We start from the raw sequence: 19,031 nt of genomic DNA, 5'->3' as shown, positions 1-19,031 counted from the left end.
GACCTTTTTTTAAAAAAAAAAAAAGGTATGTGACGAAAAGCTACGCGCCCCTCAAAAAAAAAAATTACTCTTTGCATATATCTGACTTTCGATTGATTTCCTTTTTTTCTTTTCTCTTTTCCTTCTACATCACTTTTTCCTATTTTGACTATAGAATTCTCCTTTCTTCTCTCCTGTTTTCTTTTTCTTTTTTTCCTTTGATTCTTATTGGGTAATTCTATATCATATCGGATATTGATTCAAATATATACTTTCAAATAATTACAAGACTTATTACTAGTAGTGGCATAGGTAATGACAAAAAAGACAAAGAGAATTCAGGAATTATCGACCAGATATATTAATCTATTTTTATCATTCTTTTTTTTTTTTTTTTTTTTTGGCAAACGGAAACCAACTTAACAATAAATTCAAGAGATGCTCTACTTTCTTTTTTGGAATGGAATTAGGCAAGTCGTTATCCTCTTTTAAAGTACATCACTTTCCAAATGTGTTACCATTTGTTTCTTGTTTTCGTTTTTTACTAATTCCTTTTTCTTCTTTATCTGTTATTGCTCTACTCAACAAACTTGTTCTTTTTTCTTTACTCTTTTTTTTATAGGGTATATGCTTCAATAGTGCACGAGTATACGAGTATACAATAGGATTCTACTGGATGGACATAGGACAATATTCAACGATATGGCTATAAGATGGAGTGACATAGGTCAGCAACTGAATGAAGCAGGATGGTTCTGGGACTTGATGATGGATATACAACAGCTGGAATTTATATATATGGATATACGATAATTAAAATTATGATGGAAAGACAACAGAGTTCAATAATGTGGATATGAAACGAGATTTTAATCAGATGATGAATTTACAACACGAAGGATATCATATTAGGACAGCAAATAAACTAATTGTTTGGATGGTAAGGGTTGTGACAATAGAATAGATATTTGTATACCTCCTCTTTTTTTTTTTTTTTTTTTTTTTTTTTTTTTTTTTTGTTTTGAAATTATGTATTCAATAAAGACAAACTTTTGTGAACCTGACCAACGAATAAAAAGAGGATGATTGATTTTTTCCTTTTGTTTATACTTCCGGAATGGATCAAGTTAAAATGCTACCCGATGATTGGTAGCTTCATCTCATTCTTTCCACGTGAGAAATTGTCTAGCAAACAAGAGTGAGTTTGTTCAAGAAGAAAGGATGAGTCGTTTTGATTGGAACTGATGATATGAAAAGACTGTAGAAACAAGGATAGTATTCCTACTAACAATTATTAAAAGGTAATCATCGTTTATTCCCGTTTTTCTTTCTGCTATCGTACTTTTTTTTTTTTTTGATTGATCGTAGGGTGACAAAAATGCAATTACGAAATCCTTTTTTATTCTATTTTCTCCTTCTCGGTATATCATCATGTCCAAAAAGGCGGATCCATTTATTTAATAATCCAATCTCTTTTTTTTTTTTTTTTTTTTTTGATCATCATAGTATTTTATTGTAGTCAATGTCAATGCGATCAACAGGAAAACATTGAATACAATGTAGTTGTTAATTCGATGACGGCACAGATGATGGTGGGAGTAGCAGTAGGGAATCAAGTGTATCCTTTACTACAGCATGAATCAGTACCCTTTCTCTATCAAGGATGGGCACCTGGAAAAAAATCATATCGATATGTGATGCTAGACAGCATAGATCCCAATACTGTGATTGATTATGAACCATTTGAAAGAGCAGCCATTTTTCAATCCGATCGGACGTTTAATGAAGTCTATGGCCGTCCTTGGAATAAATTGACTTTACCAGTATTACCAAAAGTCTATGATTTCGAACTTGGACCTGATAGTCAAAGTAATCTGAACCAACAACATCAAGACTTGGGTGATTCCAAACTGTATGAAGATGGGGTGATTGCCAATTTGATATTTCAATTTGATGAAGCTGATGTAGATCAGTTACATTTGAATAAGATGAACCTGAAAGCGAAAATCAAAGGCCAAATGACTTTTATCAGGTATGTAAGAATTTCAACCGGGGATTTATCATTTCCTTTTTTGGATTTAAATCTTCTTCCTTTTTTTTTTTTTTTTTTTTATTAGTTATGATAACATACAACAGTTTGATGATGTTTCTTTAAAAGTGGGTGGTCATTCTAGTCGTACTTGGGCCAAAGTACCTTACAAATTGAAAATCAAGTCACCTAATGGACTTTATAATCGATGGAGCTTGAAGATGAGACCTGAAGCAACGGATCCTACCTTGATCCGGGAGAAACTTTATTCGGATGTATTGCAAGCATCAGGTGTTCTTGCTCCTCGAGGTGCTTATGTTCGGTATGTGATGATCCTTTTAATCATCATCATCATATTCATACTAACCTTTTTTTTTTTTTTTTTTTTTTTTTTGTAGAGTCTATTTCAATGGTCGAGCTGCTGGTCTTTATTTATTGACTGATGACACAGTTGAACAATCGTGAAAGTATCTTATCCATATATATATATAGAATCATGAAAAAAAATAATAATAACTAACTTTTTTATTTTGATATGTTTAGTTATTTACAAGAAACCATTCATCATGGAAGTAGTAACGCCAGGATTGGTCCCATAATCAAAGGTGATGCAGGAAAAGGTGAATATGCTGCTGATTTACTTTATAGAGGTGATTCTCCTGAATCATATGATCCTAAAGTATATGAAGTTAAACCCGGAAATGAACCTAATAGTCCTGATCCAATGGAAGGTTTAGTTGAATTGACTCGATTTATTGCTGCTTATGATATATCCACTGCTCCTAAAGATGCTGCTGCATTCGATGAATGGAACAAGATGATTGATGTTAAACATTTTCTTCGTCAAGTTGCTTGTGAATGGTTAGGCGGCAATTGGGATGGTCTTGTGTATTGTAAGTTATATATGATCATTCATCATCATCCAATATTACATATCGTCTGTCACAGTATAATATATGAAACTTAGTACATTTACTTTTTTTTTTTTTTTTTTTTTTTTTTTTTTTTTTTTTTTACAATATGAAGCGGGAAATAATTTTATGTTATATAGACATCCTGATACCAAGCAATATATCACGCTTCCTATGGACTTTGATTTTACGTTTGGCAATGGATTGGAAATAGATCAACATAAATTAATGACTGGTAACTGGATAGACTTTTCAGCAGATCGTATGGTACATTCTTACCTTTGGGAAAAAGTGATCGAAATTCCTTACTTCCAACAAATGTATATGGATACTCTTCAAACCATCAATGCCAAGGTGATGGATCCTGCTATCATCATACCTCGTATCGAAGGATTGGCTTACATGATCGAGCATGATGCGGAATGGGATCGAAGTTTAGATCGTATGAGTGAGGGAGGTGAATCACGTAACTGGCCTGATAATATATATTTGCAATCTCTAGAACGTGGATTTGGAGCTGAGGATGAAAATATTGGATTGAAAGAATTCATTCGTGTTAAGTTTGAAGCAGTCAAGAAAGATCTTGCATCACTTGAAATCATGACACCTGAAGAAAAACAAGCCTTGATGTATAACAATGCCATCTATATTAAAGGAATACCAAGGGAAACATTTGAAGAAATGGAAGAAGAAACGGAGGAGGAATTAGGTGAAAATGCACAGGATCTAATCATTAATGCTGTAGGCACCAGTCAAAATACTGAATAGATTGGACTCCGAATTTAAGCAAGAACAGCTGATCATACATATATATTTTCCCTTTTCCCACTCACTTTTTTTTTTTTTTTTTATCTTTCTTTTTCTTCTTTCTCTCATCCTCAATTTCGCATTCTTTACATAATAAACAAAAAGTTCATATATACTATAGCATATTCTATTATTTACAATTACAATTGTTTACCACCTCTCATATTTCTTTTGGACTATTGTCGTTGTATTATTCTTTTGAGACATTCATGGACTTTTATTGATACCCTCAAACTACATTTATTCTACTTTTTTCTTTTTTGTGCCTCCATCTTATCCTTTTTTTGACAATATGGATTCCTCTTATTCGTCTTCTGGCTCCATTTCAAAGACAACATCTGAATTCAAAACCACTTCAGCAAACGATAGCGATGACCAAGATATTTCCTATCACTCTACTCATTCTTTAAGCAACACTTTTGACGACAGCACAGGTTTTCAACATTCTTCTTCAAAAACAACATCAGAAGTATATAATGATCATTTACCTCAACCTCAAAACAGCAATTACATCAGTAGTGCACCTCTCAAAGAAAAGCTATTGACCAATTCGTCTTATCTTGCCGCAGAAATACCCTTGAAATTTGGTCATTTTATGAATCACCTTTGGATGTCTGGTTCTGAATTCCTTAGTGATCCTACAGGACTTCACAATAGCAACAACCAACAAAGTGGAACAGAGGAACTTTGGCTTTTGGGTTGTAGATATGATATGCCAAACAATATTGGAATACAAATGCAACAGGATATGTTGGAAGCTCAAAAGGATGATTTATTCGTTGCTGATAATGACAACTATGCATCATCAACAACTTCATCATCACCATCGTCACCAGCACCACCAGCACCACCTCCACCAACGACAACGACATCATCAACATCATCCGTATCATTATCATCGTCCTATCACAGGGAGCCTATCAACCAACATACAGTAGAGTCATCTTCATCATCAAACACTATCAAAAGAAATACGACAACAGCAACAACAGCAGCAGTCATGTCTGTACTCTGGCCTCCTGATTTTTACTCTGATTTCACTTCAAGATTCTGGATGACTTATCGACACAATTATCCACCCATTCGACCTTCACATTACAAGACGGATATTGGTTGGGGTTGTATGTTGCGAAGTGGACAAAGTTTATTGGCCAATGCGTTACTGATCCATTTCTTGTCTCGTGACTGGCGACGTACCGATCCATCTGATCCTACATGGAAAACATATACAAAGGTAAAAAAAAAAAAAAAAAAAAAAAAAAAAAAAAAAAAAAAAAAATATTGAAATCATCACTCAATCTTTATTATTTTTATGATAGATTGCTCATTGGTTTTTGGATGAATTGTCTCCAAGAGCTCCCTTCTCTATCCACAGAATTGCACTACTTGGAAAACAATTGGGAAAAAATATTGGTGAATGGTTTGGCCCAAGTACCATCAGTCAGGTGATTCAGTAAGTGATTATCATGATGTGAAATCAAGAAAAGAATGGACATCTCATTCTATTTAACTATAGGGCTCTTGTATCTGATTTTCCGGATGCTAATATGGCAGTATACATTGCAACAGATGGTGTCATTTATCGAAAAGATGTACATGATGTGGCCACAGGAAAGAAACCACGAGGTGATTTTGGATACTTGAACACTAGAACACCAATGGATGTAGAACGTGAAGAAGCTAGAACAATATACACTCTATCCAACAGTGTGGATCAACACAACAACGATATATTCAATACTAATACCAATCAAGATCCTTCTCCTACTCAACCTCCTTTCAAGTCCACTTTGATCTTGGTGGCCATTCGACTAGGTATTGATAGTCTTCATCCAAGTTACTATCCTGCTTTAAAGGTAAAAAAAAAAAAAAAAAAATCAGTTTGAAATAATATATAATATTCTACACAGGATAGACATGCTAATATATTTTCTCCCCTCAGACATGTTTCCGCCTTCCTTACTTCGTTGGTATTGCTGGGTAATATACGAAAAATGTGATAGAAAAAACAAAAGGAGAGCAAGCCGTGGGATTAATACGAAAGCAGCAATCTTACTAACTACATATCTTTTTTTTTTTTTTTTTTGATAATCTTTCTCATTCGTTCACTTCTTCTCTTTGTATCTCTGCATATTTACGCTTTAGTGGAAGACCGAATTCTTCATTGTATTTTATGGGTTTACAAGATGATGAATTAATTTACATCGATCCTCATTTCTCAAGATCAGCATTGGAAACGAAAAGTTTAGTAGATTATACAGCAGAGGTAGATAAGGAATAGGATATTATTTGAGAGCAAACAAGAACCTAATGCTTATTATTTATTGTTTATAGGATCTAGCAACATATCATTGTACTATCCCTCGAAAGATTCATATATCTCAAGTAGATCCTTCCATGATGCTTGGCTTTTATTGTCGAACCCAAGATGACTTTGACATTTTCTGTGAACAAATCAATCAGGTAATTATTAATTAATAAAAAAAAAAGAGATGGTTTATACCTATTGATTGATTTTTTTTTTAATCGACTTTTAGATTGGTCAACGCTATTCTGCCATCTTTACCATACAAGAGCAAGCACCAGAATATGAAGAAGACGTACGTAGTGAACATGATTTTGGTGTGATTAGCGATGAAGATGATGAAGACAAGGATGAATTGAATTTAGTTAGTAGCCAAGTTGGTCAAGAAAATACTTTATGATAGTTTTGTCCCGATTTTACATATATATATTATGATTACTGCCCATACCATTATTTCATATTTATTAATGTGTTTATTCTCTTCCCATAAAATAAAAATCATTTATTCCAATAAACTGTTATTTATACAAATAAGAACAAAAATAATCTTTATCATTATAGGCACCATAAAAAAGGATGTATCGGATTTTATTGTAAAAAAAAAAAAAAAAAAAAAAAAAAAAAAAAAAAAAAAAAAAAAAAAGAGATATACAAAGAAAAGGATATATATACATAAAGAGCCATTTGAAGAATGGATATAGAATGAAAAAAGAGCAGAAATTAAAAAAAGTGAAAGGAAAAAAAAGGCGACAATATCTATCCAAATGAAAAAAATAACTAAAGAGGAGGGACAAAAAAAAAATATAAAAGAAGGATTAATTGTTGTTAGTAAAGGCATTCAAAGTAGAGTATTTGGCCAGCTGAGATTTCTTTTGCTGTAATAGAGAAGTTTCTTGACGCAAGATAGTTTCCTGTTCTTCCTTGCCGTATTGTAATCCAGGTAGATCTTGTAATAGAAGTCGTGCTTGGTCAATCCGGTCATTCAGTCGTACCACAGCCTTGCCAATCTCATCAGAATTGTCACCATTCAGAATACTTTGTACAATGCTATGCACTTGAGGCAAGAACGAAAACGCATGTTTGTCAAATGTTAAACCATGGTTACAATCATCATCAGGGTCGTCATTGTTGTTTTCGTTGTCTACTTGATCTTCTTTTTTAAGTTCTACTTCTTCCATTGCCACATCGCCTAAAACATCAGTCGTGTATAAAGCAAGATCATCTTGTGACCCGAACGATGAATCCATCATACTCGTATTAAAAAAAAAAAAAAAAAAAAAAAAAAAAAAGGAGAGAAAGGGAAAAAAAATCACTCTAGTCATTGTTTTTTTTTGCAGTTGGGTGTCCACATTTTCAAACTCCTCGGCATTATTAAAAATTTATTACTTGGATGGATACAAACAAATGACCTTTTTTTTAACATAAAGATGTATAGATGGGATGATTTCATAATGTCCCCATGATGATTTTTTTATTATTCCCATCAGTCCAGATAGATGACATTTAGTATGAGCACATGTGAACAGAACAACAAGATAAAACAATTGAAGTGAAACAAAAAGGATGATAAAACAATGATTTATTTGTCATAGATAAAAAGTATAGAAGGATATACAAAAATCAAATATATACAGGGGAAATAAAAGTGATAGGATATATAAAACAAGTAGGGATCAACAGGTTTTTTGAGCATAACAATGATGTAAATTCATAAATGACCGTTGTAGTTCCATTTCATTATCCATTTGATCCAATTCCTTTTCCAAATCTTGATCTGATCGACAATCACTTTCCTTGTATTGAGATATCCAGACTTGGACTGATTCCATTAAAGTATGTAGATCTTCACGAAACATGACACCAAGACGACCTCCCCAAACACCAATAGGTAAAGACGTGTATTTTGCAGATGTTATATGTACTGCATTTGATGATGTGGATGAAGTGGTGGAGGAAGTAGAAATAGATTCCATAATGATCTCTTCCAATATATCCGGTAAACGTCTTGCCAATCGGGGGTCCAATGATCGAGATTCCATCATATGAATCACTAAACCAAAACAAGATAAAAAAGAAAAAGGATGATTGAGTCCTTTTTTTTTCCCACGATCCATGTATGTTCCCCTTGTTTGTTTTTTTTTTACCTTCAGAATTCAAAGTTTGAATTGTTTTTCCCATCGTTTTTGGTATTTTACTATGGTACATACGCATATCCATTTCAATTAATTCGACATAACCTCCAATCTTGCATACTCTCCAACATTCTTTTATCAATTGACGATAAGTTTCAAAAGAATAACCTAATATCAAGCAACGTCCATCCACAAGATCAAACACGTGATCTGGCATTTGTTGTAAGGCATGCAGCAATGAAGGTGCACATCGTATCAATCGCATATTTCTTGGTTTGAATAATCCATTGCCATGACTAAGACTACCAAAACAAGTTGTATCGTCAGATTCATTTGCTGTTGTCATATAATGATCATATCCGTTCTCTTCCATCCCAATCACAGTCCATTTTGGATTGGCCATGGCCACATCAATACACCAAGTTCCATCACCGCAGCTATCATACAAAAAAAAAAAAAAAAAAAAAATAAGACATAAAAATATTCATGCGGAAGTTTGGATTACGTACCCGATTTGTAACACCTGCTTATCAGACCCTCCATTTTCTTCCAAAGGACAACTAATTGATCTATATATTATCACAAGATTTTTTGAGAAAGTCATCAGTTGAGAACACATTTATAAAAAAAATTTTTTTCTCTTACCCATTCAAAGCTAATTTCAATAAATCATGTTTTAATGTCCATCGATGTAAATGAGTTGGCAAAAGATCATATTGTTGAGAATTATTGTTATTGTTGTCCAAAAAATAATCATCTACATCTTCATTATTATCATCCCATAATTGTCCATCTTTCATAAAAAGAATCCGTGGTGAATCAGGTTGAGAAGTGGTTGTTGAATATAAAATGGAACCTGGTCGACTATTGTAGTATAAATCACCATTACCAGAAATAAGAGAGGTGATAGAATGGCGTTTTATCATGACAGAAGGTGGTGTTGAGGAAGGCATCAATGAAGAGGGTCGTCTTGGATAAGTTTCTTGATAACTGTTGGCTAAAGTAGGTCGTTCGTCTTGAGGTGGTGTACTATAGATACTTATAGGAACGGCTTGTCGATGTTGATAAGAAGAGGAAGGATGTCGATGAAGAGGATGATTATTAGTAGTTGATTGATGATGATGATGTCGATGAGGCCATCTAAATCTTGGATAATGAGGATGACGTTTTCTTGCTTTTGACCAAAGATCACCTAATCTAGATTTTTCTTCACTATCTCGACCGTGACAAGAAGAAGATGAGAATTGATCATCCGAAAAAACACTACCAATAGTTTGTTGTGATTGTCGTCGTTCCTGACGGTCTTCTAGTTGCCAACTTAGGAGATGCCGAGATGAAGGTGAGAGTGTATTATGTGTTGAAGATGATGAAGAGGAAGGTGAGATTGTCGTGGGAAGAGGTGGTGAAGAAGGTAAAGAGGATGGTGGTGAATTCAAAGAATTTTCATGATGTTTATTATTGTTGGTAGATAAAGTCCATTTGCTGATAGGGTGCCAATGAGAAAAAAGTGCAGAAAACCAAGACTTTGACTTTTGGTCGCCTATAGTAGAAGTAGTTGCTGGCGACATTGTATATAAATATAAAAAAAAAACGGAGATAAAAGAAATAAGGGGTTTGTAACAAAAGTAAAAAGAAAAAAAAAAAAAGAAAAAAAAAAAAAAGAAAAGAGAAGAAGAAAGCAAGAAAACAAACAAAAGAAAAAAAAAATCTCCTCTTTCTCCTGATTTTGCCACGACCAAATGGTGGGCTGAAGAAAGTGAACGAAAGAAATGAGATTCCGAAAAAAGACCAATTCTTGTTCCTTTTTGCATGAATTTTATAACGTCATCATGAATAACAATAGAAAAAAAAAAACAGATGACTTGATCACCAGTGTCAATCTATCTACTAAATATTCATATATTTTTATTACTTTTTTATTATTATTTTTTGAATTGGTTAAAACTAAATAACTAAAACTAGGATGAAGATGTATAAAAATAAATGTTTTCCCATAATGGTAAATAATCTCGTAAAACACCAGCCGCCAACTTGAGAATAGGCTTTGATTCCAAACGATTACAATATTGTTCCAATTTTGGTCTTGTGATACGACTGTAAAAAGCTCCCCGTACAAAGTTGAACCAAATCAGGTGTACCCGTCTAGACATCTCTTGATTTTCCAATGGCATCATGATGTTACGTCCATCTGAAGAAGATATAAATGCTTTTCGAAGTGCCAATTGAGATCCTATTTCAGCTGCTAATGAAATAATCCAAGGTTTCCATGATCTTTGTCCATATTTGAGAATACATAATACTATATATACATATATTAGTTACTATATCATCTTTTTTTTTATTATTATTATTATTATTTACCATAAATCAAAGGTCGTAAAATGTACAGGATTTCACCCACATTGCCTAAACCTGACAAAACATGAGTCATTTGAGGAGGTTGTCGTAATTTTTCTGGTGTCAACACTTTGGTCATCAAGAATGCATTAATATCATCAAACTTGTCACGTTGATCCAATGCAAAAGAAGTTTTCATGCTTGGCCATTCTTGTCCAGTGCGTTCTCCTTGATAGGTGCCTGTTCGACTAGTCTTTGTTTCCAAACTTGCAGGATCCACATCGCGTTGTAAATGAGTAGGTGATAATGTCATTCTATCCTCTGTTGTTTTCAATAAACCAAGTCGTAATAATACCCTATGTATATAAATATATATATATATATATCAATATATTATCTTTTTTTTTCTTCTTTTGAAAACTTACTTGAATGCTTCCAAAAATGCAATAATTTTCCATTGTGCACGTTTTCCCCATTTTTTCCGTACACCCATTTCAATCAATACTTGGGTATAAGCCAGAATAGACAAGATGGTTGATGCTGTATGATTCCATTTCGATCGTTGTTGCCAGAACAAGAGATATTTATTAAATGTAGAGTCTTGTGCTAATTCTGGTCGTTTAAGTTCCTTTGCTTTTTGTTGTGCTGCACGCCGTAAAATCGAATTGTGATAGAGTCCAACAAGGTTTAAAGCCGCATACACTATTCATAACATACGTGATTAAACTCCATCTTTTTTTTTTTGTTTATTTTCTTACCTGCTTGAGACGCAAACTCGGCATCATGGAATCGTCCTTTTATAATAAATTTCATTAGTTTAATACCATATTTTCTATTTTATTTGTTTTACCTGGTAAAATGTAAGTAAGAGATCTTAAAGATGATTCAAAACTTGTTATTTGAGCTGCATTCTTGATAAGAAAATTTTCATATTGGGCAAGATATTCCATCCTCGTTATGTAAGGAGAAGAGAAAAAAAAAAAAAAAAAAGAAGGGTAAAAAGGGCTGATTAAGTGGAAATAGGATGAAAAAGAATTTGCGGCGTGTGAAATACCGAGAGACTTTTTTCAAATTGTCAAATTCATTCAAACACAAAAGATTTCTCCTTTTATTAAATATGCCACTGAGATCCCCTTTTTCATTTAAAGGGAAGTTCATCCTAGTTTTATTTACGTTTTGATCAAATATATAAAATGACAGCTGAGATTGGAACACGTTAGTTTGGATGTTTCTCCTCTTCATATAACATCCTCCCCCATCCTCTCTTTTTTTTTTTTTTTTGATAAGGGATAAAGGAGACCATGAGACTAAAACTTTACATACTCTGAAACGATCCATTCAAATTGTAGTGATACCCCCTGCTTATGGAACTAGACGCTTGAACCAACCAAGGTACTAAAAAAGGAAGACACTTTAAAACTCCTTTCTCTAACAAAAAAAAATTCGATCCGGATGTTGGTTCAACAGTCATTTTTTTTTTCCTCTTTTTTTTTTTTTTCCACCACCAAGGGGGATGAACAAAAAAAATAAAATAAAAAAAAAATCTCTTCTTTGACATTTATTCTTCCTTTTTTATTCCTTTTTTTTTTTTTTTTATCAAACATGTCATTCTTCGGTGGTGGTGGTATGCAAGCTCAACAAGCTATCAATCCTCAAAACATTGCAATGGCTGAACAAGAACTTGAAATGGTGACTGATCTATTCAATCGGTAAGAAAAGAAACCATGTGAAATATATGTTGTCTTTGGACTTACCTTTTTTTTTTTTTTTTAAAAAAAAAAATAGTATTGCTGATTCTTGTTACAACAAATGTGTTTCCAAGACATATGAACAAGGGGATTTGACTCAAGGTGAAGCTGTCTGTATCGATCGATGTGTCGCCAAATTTATCGATGTCAATACCAAGGTCGGAGAGAAGATGCAACAGATGGGTCAACAGAAATAGATAGAGATCTTTCAAAGCTTCATTTCATCTTTTTGTATAGATTAGATTCTTATCCATTCTCATTGTACTTTCTTATTCCTTTCCTTCCTCCCCTACCTTTCTGTCGGATATATATATACATATTATTTTTGTTATTCCAATAGTTGACTATCACAATCCTCCTTCAGTGTACAGTTATATATAAAGATTCATTTATTTATTTTTGATTTATTTGACTATTTCATGTGAGTTAGTATGCGTATATGTGTGATTAACTCTGAGGCAAAGGTTCAAAAGTGAGATGATCAATTAAAAAAAAAAAAAAAAAAAGACTGTGTATTAGGAAACAATGTATTGGATTAATTGTTTATTATATAATAAGGAGAGAGAGAGATATATATGTACATGTAATAAAGAGAGAAAACGTATACTTCCAATATCTAACTATGGATTGTATAAATATGACACAATAAAAGTTACTACACTACTACTACCAATACCACTGATACTACTACTAATACTACTACTACTAAGGATTTTGGGAATGAATGGCAAATATATGTCAAATATGGGGAAATGATGGAGTGTATAACAAATGGACGTAATAATGATAAATGATGATGATGTAGATAATGATAAATTATAAAAATATACTAAAAATACTGGTTGATTGATTTGATGATTTGATGATGCTAATATTCTTGTTGTTTGTTTTATTGTATGGACCCACCACCACCCAATTCCTTCTTCGATTTGAGTTTCGTAGCAAATGCCGCACCGTGAGTATCAATGAATTTTTCAATCTTGCCCCGGAGAGCAGAATTCATTGCATGGACTTTCCGATTGGATTGTGTTTCCCGTTCAACAATATGATGTGTTAATTTCCGTGCCAATTCCTTGAAGAGATACTTGTCACCATTCCATAAGGCCTTATTTTTTGATGTACCATTCAAGTGTCGGATCACCACTTTGCCAACTTCCTTTTTCAGATCAGCTTCATCCAATCCAGTTGAACCAGTATCTGTTGATCCACTCCGGCTTGTTGAAATACCACTTGTTGTATGTTGTATAGGTGATGAAGAGGATGAAGGAAGAATGATATTGCTGCTAGTTGCCGCATCCAATCTTGATGTTGGTGTTGTTGATGCTGAAGATGACATACCCTGATGATGATGGGATACTGAAGAGGGACTACCATCCACAGAAGGAGAGTGTGACTTTCGTATAATGGCTTGATTTACTACATCCTCTAATCTTGCTGAATCTACCCCTTCGATTGAGCTTGCCTTTTCTTCAGGAAAAGTCCACTGTGTCTTGTTGGTAATCTTGTGATAATAGTATATACTACCATCCTCCGTTGTTGCTTGGCGCCAATTCGATGGTAATTTTGGTGTAGTTGTCGATATACTGCCGTTGCTGACATAAGGCTGTTCAATGACGTCTCCGTTTTCACCCATATTATCATATATGCCTTGTTGCTGTGATGGACCATAAGTTGTACCATAAACTGCACTCGTTGATGATGCTGCTGCAATCGCGTACATATCGTAATAAGAACCACTTGGACCAGTCGGAATATCTTCAGAATATACAGAGGAAGGAGGAATATGAGAGGAAGAATCCAATGGCTGTTGTTGTTCACTTGATGTAATTGTATCTTCACCGTTCATATCATATTCACCTGTCATATGGTATCGTGAAGGAGGTAAACCATACGCAAGTGATGATTCTAACATGGCTCTTGGGGCGGTAGGTATCGCTGGCATAGGTAAAAACTCCATTCTTTGTTGAATTTCTACAAGGTCAGCATTGTAAGTCAGATATTCGTAATAATCGTCGTCAGGATCAATATAGTCGCGTGATGATAAATAAGGTGGCCTTTTCAATGCTGGTAATAATGAAGAATCTTCATCCATAGGATGATCCCGTCGTTTAGTGTTACCTATTGAAAAGGAGATGATCAGTCATTTGAATTGAAAATATGTTTTTTAAAATTCTGATTTCATTACCTTGTTGATCTTCCAATTTTGGTTCTACATACTATATATTCATATAAAAAAAAAATAAATCAGATCAAATATATCTTCTTAACCATATCCCTCTCCTTCTAAATCACTTACAGCACGTTTTGGTATTCTATAAACACTTTTCAGTTCTTTCCAACCATCTAATACAGATATTGCTAGAGCTTTGATATGTTCGTTTTCATGAGTTGTATATTTGTCAACCACTTCAAAGAGTTTACAATCTTCTAATCCATTCCGATTGGCCAATGGTAGCTGTTCCAATACATGAAGCACCTAAAGGAGAGAAATATTTTTTTTTTGAATATACCATTATAAATAGCCAATATTCTATTTACCTTTTGAACAATTTCTTCATCACTTTTCCATTCAGTAAGCCAGCATTTCAACATTTTGAGTCCATGAAGATGTACAAATCGTCTCAAAACATCTTTTCCCAATGAAGAATTTGAATTGGTAAGTTCCAGAGTCCGTAACAATCGAATAACCAATTTGGGTTTCCCTTTTGAATCCAGCATCCGTTTGACAAATTTCTTGACCTCATCAGGTTGGTGTAAAGGTTCTGATTCGCGTCGCTGATGTAGTTTACCAAGCATCCGCTTCTGTGTCAAAGTCACTGCTTCCTTCATTTCGTCATCACCAATGCGGTCCAAAGATGGTTGATTCAGTAGACTGTATTCATTCATTGTGGAAATATCACTTGGAGTATAGACTTCTTGTTCTTCTTCTTCCTCTTCTTCCTCATCCGTTCCCTTGTTGGTACCACCAATATATCCTTTGCAGTTAGGTTCACCACAATAACATTTTTGAGCTACAGCACTATCAAAAAAAAAAAAAAAAAGAATTAATCACAATGATAATATCCTTTTGGTTTTGTATTTACCCATATCGTTCAAATTTGTAATCAAAAGTCAATTCAGAACCGGCTTTTACTGGTCGTTTCGTAAAGATTCCTATACGCATTGTCTTGCCCACCACCCATTTTTGAGTCACACTATTTGGATTGCAGGAATGGTTGATGAATCGTGCCAAGCATCCTTTTTTTGTTGCATCAATGATCTATTCAAAATAAGAAAAGTTTTAGTAACAAGTACCTTGATTCATATTATCCCATTTACTTCATCCGTCTTAAGAGTCATAAAGTAATAATGTTTCAATCCTTCCATTTCATATGCTCTTGTTCGTCGAATAAATTCGGTATTGGTGATCACTTCTCCAATATATTCCATAATAAAAGCATTCCTAAAAAAAAAAAAAAAAAATGCACATCAAAACGTTAGATACTTTGCTTTTTTTTTTTTTTCTTTTCCCCCCTTAATTAAAAATATTTCCTTTTACCTAGGCAAGTCTGTCAAAGCCCGTAATCCAAATCCTTTTTTTTCAGTTTTGATGACATCCACACGAGCATATTGGCGAAGTTGAAACCTACGGTTACGACAATATCGATCACAAGGACAGTCATCCATCATACATTCCATAAACATCATTCGGTTAATACATAAATCATCGTCTCCACAAGCTGCTTCCGGATCGTCCATCCCAGGTTCAAACTTGCATTCACAAGGCATCGATTCTTCTGCAATAGATTTCCCATTAGCAGCACCCAAATAAATATTATTGGAAATGTTCTGATATGTCGCCATCGCGTCTCCAGTTGCTGAAGGATAATAAAAACCATCGTCTTCCTCCACTTTTGTTGCTGTTATTGATGTTGTTGTTGTTCCATTCAAATGGTTGGTATCTATATAAAGAAAGAAAGATGAATATATAAATAATAAAAGATGGATCTATTATAATAGTGTCTTCTTTTTTTTTTTTCTATCTTATCCCATATCACTTCATATATATCCAATAGAATTTCTTTTTCTCTTCTTTTCAATCAAAATAACAATAATAATAATAATAATAAAACTTGTTTTCTTACCAACAGTAACTACATCCATATCCAACTCGATATCCGACTTGTATTCTTGTTCTTTGTAAACTGAATCATATTCTGCATCACCATTCGTTGCCTTGGCGAGCATAGCAGTTTACATAAAAGTAGGGGAAAAAAGGATAAAAGAAAAAGAGTATAGAAAAAAAAAGAAAAAGAAAAAAGAAAGAAAGAAGAGAAAAAAAAAAAAAAAGGAAGCGAAAAGAAAAAAAAAATCTAAATCCTTTTTTTTTTTTTCATTTCTGCTTCCATCTCTCTGGCTCTTCGTGACCGCAATCACTAAAACAAGGCAAGTCGCGGAAGTTCAATATAATTCTCTTCTTTTTTTTTTTTTTTTTTTTGCTTTATTGCTGCCCCTTACACAGATATCTAACTTGATATAAATATCAAATCTTGATTATTATTATTATTATTACTATATTGAACTTACGAATTAGATGTATTCACCTTTTTTTTTATTTCTATAGCTATATTATCAGAGATGTTCAGATTATCAAGATGGAAAAAGGCTTGGAGAGTCATTACGAGGTACTAACCTAAAGATCGTTTATGCATAACAATATATATACATATATATATGTAATCAAAATAATAATAATATGTCACTTTTTTATTTTCAAATTCAATCTATCACTAAAAAAAAATAATTATCACTAATACTAGATAACTATTTTGCAATTGTCGATGATGTTGATCCTTGAGCTGTTTTTTGTTTCTTCCGCGCCAAATAACGATCACGAGCACTCATGACCGCATCCTCTGTCGTACGTCGAACTGCCGCTGCTTGTTGTAAAGCCACTTGTTTATCTTCCATTTCTTGATCCGCCTTTCGTTTAGTCTCTACCATCTGTCGTTCAATTTCACGGCTAAGTCGTTCTCGGCTACGATCATCCCCTTTCCGTCTTGCTTCATATTCAGCCACTTTATTCCTTTTGTAAGCTTCATATTCTTCCATTCTTTCCTTGATTCTTGTATCACTAGATGCCAACGAGCCAAATGAACCAAATTTCGGTTTAGATGCCACGTTCAATCCTGCTCCTAACAAATCACGCTTGTCCACCACCTCGTTGTTGTCGTTGATCTTGATTCCTTTTCGTTTTGCTTCTTCTATTTGTGCTAATGCTTCTCTATCTTCTTGCCTTGATGATGATGATGATGATGATGTTTTGTCCTGACCTTGTTTTTTTGATAAAGTGGCTTCCACCATAGCTCGATGTTCAGCATCTTTCTTATCCAAAACTTGTTTGTAGAAGGATGTCAATGTTGATTTCTTGGCCGCTTCTTCTATATCATCATTCATTTAGTAATAAAGAGAAGCGAAACGTTAAAGAGATCAGTCATGGTCAAAATCATACAGGATACAAAGAAAAAAAAACAATATATATATTCTTACCTTCACGCAATCGTTCTTCTGCTTCGATACGCTCTAATTCCGCCTTCTGTTTCTTGTATCTAATAGGTTATATATGTATATATATATATATATATATAAAGGATAATGAGGAAATCAATTATTTTTTTTTACAAAAGACGTAAACAATAACTTACGATTCAGTTAGAAAGACTTCCTTGTCTGCATACTGGTCACCTTCCGCTTGTCGTTCTCTTGCCACTTTTTTTTCTTCAGCTAATAACCGATCCCGTTTCCGAATTTCAGCCATATTCAATAGATTTTGGATATATTTCGCTTTTTTATTATCATCACCATGACCGTCCTTTTTGGCTTGTCGAGCTTTTTGTTCTTGTTCCGCCTGCTTAAGATCATCATAAACTGCATCGTAATCAAAAATAGTTGGATCTTCTAATAATGCTTGCTCTTGAGCTTCCTTTACTTTTTGATTGGCGAGTGTTGTTCCTGCACTGGTAGTAAGTTGTTGATTGATCTTTTGTCGTTGTCGTTTCGCTTGTTCTTTTGCACTGAGTTGTTGGGTATCCTTATCTTCATCGTCATCGTCGTCATGCAAATTGAATGCAGCTGCTGGTGTAGATACTGATCGGGTAAACGTTGTCTTCTTTTTTGATAGATTAAGCCCAAATTTCATTGTTAGTATTATTAAACCAAAAAAAAAAAAAAAAAAAAGTCAAGCGAAAAGAAAAAAAGAAAATGAAGGGATTTCAGAAATGGGAAGAAACATCTGGTTCATTTGAATTTCCGCCATCTTTGATTTTAGGACGTACTTATTTTCTGTCGACGGCTAAATTGGCGGCTTCGGGAAATTTTTATCCGAAATCTTTTTAAGGGTGACTCCTCCTTTTTTTTTTTCTTTCACTCTTTTTCTTCACTTTTCTTTTTTTTTTTTTTTTTGTATTGACCTTAGTCTTAGTATATCATTTTAGTAGTGTTTATTAGTCTTTAGTAGTTAAACTTTTATTCAATAAAGACTTTACTTTTATTGAAATCACTTCATTACATGTCAATCAATTGATTCCATCTTCGAATGTACTTTTTTTTTTTTTTTACATGCGAATGCATTCCTTTTTATTTTTTTTTTATAGATAAAGTATGAAATACGCAAATACGATAAAGACGAAAGAAAATTGTGTGATACTATATTAGTGTTGTTGACGGTTTAAACGACGGAATTGACGCGGGTGTTGGTTGCGAAGTTCTTCGAATAGCTGAAGGTATTCCCTTAATGTCGTTTCC

General features: G+C 33.6%; 8 protein-coding genes across 8 annotated transcripts; 3 read left to right on the top strand and 5 right to left on the bottom strand.

Moving 5' to 3' along the window:
* Positions 1 to 1,121: 1,121 nt before the first annotated feature.
* BX664DRAFT_368661 (coth protein-domain-containing protein) lies at positions 1,122 to 3,687 on the top strand (the record flags this gene model as incomplete). Its single annotated transcript, XM_051548591.1, has 6 exons — positions 1,122 to 1,177; positions 1,499 to 2,011; positions 2,097 to 2,330; positions 2,407 to 2,469; positions 2,552 to 2,901; positions 3,035 to 3,687. The coding sequence occupies 6 exons, from the start codon at positions 1,122 to 1,124 to the stop codon at positions 3,685 to 3,687; spliced, it is 1,869 nt and encodes a 622-aa protein (XP_051405341.1).
* Positions 3,688 to 4,666: 979 nt separating this feature from the next.
* Positions 4,667 to 6,565, top strand: BX664DRAFT_273202 (uncharacterized protein). Its single transcript, XM_051541213.1, has 7 exons — positions 4,667 to 4,960; positions 5,046 to 5,179; positions 5,243 to 5,582; positions 5,669 to 5,706; positions 5,872 to 5,992; positions 6,061 to 6,189; positions 6,264 to 6,565. The coding sequence occupies exons 1-7, from the start codon at positions 4,727 to 4,729 to the stop codon at positions 6,429 to 6,431; spliced, it is 1,164 nt and encodes a 387-aa protein (XP_051405340.1). The 5' UTR covers positions 4,667 to 4,726; the 3' UTR covers positions 6,432 to 6,565.
* Positions 6,566 to 6,674: 109 nt separating this feature from the next.
* Positions 6,675 to 7,279, bottom strand: BX664DRAFT_322067 (uncharacterized protein; the record flags this gene model as incomplete). The annotated part of the gene is made up of 1 exon (XM_051543419.1): positions 6,675 to 7,279. A coding segment is annotated over one exon (433 nt), but the record flags the coding sequence as incomplete, so codon positions are not given.
* A 425-nt stretch (positions 7,280 to 7,704) lies between these two features.
* Positions 7,705 to 9,089, bottom strand: BX664DRAFT_256156 (uncharacterized protein; the record flags this gene model as incomplete). The annotated part of the gene is made up of 3 exons (XM_051540451.1): positions 7,705 to 8,081; positions 8,176 to 8,600; positions 8,809 to 9,089. 3 exons carry the CDS (start codon positions 9,087 to 9,089, stop codon positions 7,705 to 7,707), a joined length of 1,083 nt encoding a protein of 360 aa, XP_051405338.1.
* A 962-nt stretch (positions 9,090 to 10,051) lies between these two features.
* On the bottom strand, positions 10,052 to 11,480 carry BX664DRAFT_322065 (peroxisome membrane protein). The gene is made up of 5 exons (XM_051543418.1): positions 11,351 to 11,480; positions 11,259 to 11,294; positions 10,926 to 11,202; positions 10,525 to 10,856; positions 10,052 to 10,462 (listed from the first exon to the last, which is right to left on the bottom strand). Exons 1-5 carry the CDS (start codon positions 11,448 to 11,450, stop codon positions 10,122 to 10,124), a joined length of 1,086 nt encoding a protein of 361 aa, XP_051405337.1. The 5' UTR covers positions 11,451 to 11,480; the 3' UTR covers positions 10,052 to 10,121.
* Positions 11,481 to 12,084: 604 nt separating this feature from the next.
* On the top strand, positions 12,085 to 12,651 carry BX664DRAFT_322061 (mitochondrial import inner membrane translocase subunit tim10). Its single transcript, XM_051543417.1, has 2 exons — positions 12,085 to 12,209; positions 12,286 to 12,651. Exons 1-2 carry the CDS (start codon positions 12,103 to 12,105, stop codon positions 12,443 to 12,445), a joined length of 267 nt encoding a protein of 88 aa, XP_051405336.1. The 5' UTR covers positions 12,085 to 12,102; the 3' UTR covers positions 12,446 to 12,651.
* Positions 12,652 to 12,768: 117 nt separating this feature from the next.
* On the bottom strand, positions 12,769 to 16,562 carry BX664DRAFT_377482 (uncharacterized protein). Its single transcript, XM_051548776.1, has 8 exons — positions 16,373 to 16,562; positions 15,787 to 16,189; positions 15,567 to 15,690; positions 15,332 to 15,507; positions 14,787 to 15,267; positions 14,545 to 14,724; positions 14,434 to 14,464; positions 12,769 to 14,366 (listed from the first exon to the last, which is right to left on the bottom strand). Exons 1-8 carry the CDS (start codon positions 16,473 to 16,475, stop codon positions 13,138 to 13,140), a joined length of 2,727 nt encoding a protein of 908 aa, XP_051405335.1. The 5' UTR covers positions 16,476 to 16,562; the 3' UTR covers positions 12,769 to 13,137.
* Positions 16,563 to 16,973: 411 nt separating this feature from the next.
* Positions 16,974 to 18,450, bottom strand: BX664DRAFT_322059 (coiled-coil domain-containing protein 55-domain containing protein). Its single transcript, XM_051543416.1, has 3 exons — positions 17,933 to 18,450; positions 17,778 to 17,836; positions 16,974 to 17,668 (listed from the first exon to the last, which is right to left on the bottom strand). The coding sequence occupies exons 1-3, from the start codon at positions 18,424 to 18,426 to the stop codon at positions 17,052 to 17,054; spliced, it is 1,170 nt and encodes a 389-aa protein (XP_051405334.1). The 5' UTR covers positions 18,427 to 18,450; the 3' UTR covers positions 16,974 to 17,051.
* Positions 18,451 to 19,031: the final 581 nt, after the last annotated feature.

The sequence above is a fragment of the Halteromyces radiatus genome, assembly GCF_025201355.1.
Source record: "Halteromyces radiatus strain CBS 162.75 chromosome Unknown BX664scaffold_1, whole genome shotgun sequence".
NCBI classification, from domain to species: domain Eukaryota; kingdom Fungi; phylum Mucoromycota; class Mucoromycetes; order Mucorales; family Cunninghamellaceae; genus Halteromyces; species Halteromyces radiatus.
This window is presented reverse-complemented; position numbering and strand designations above follow the sequence as displayed.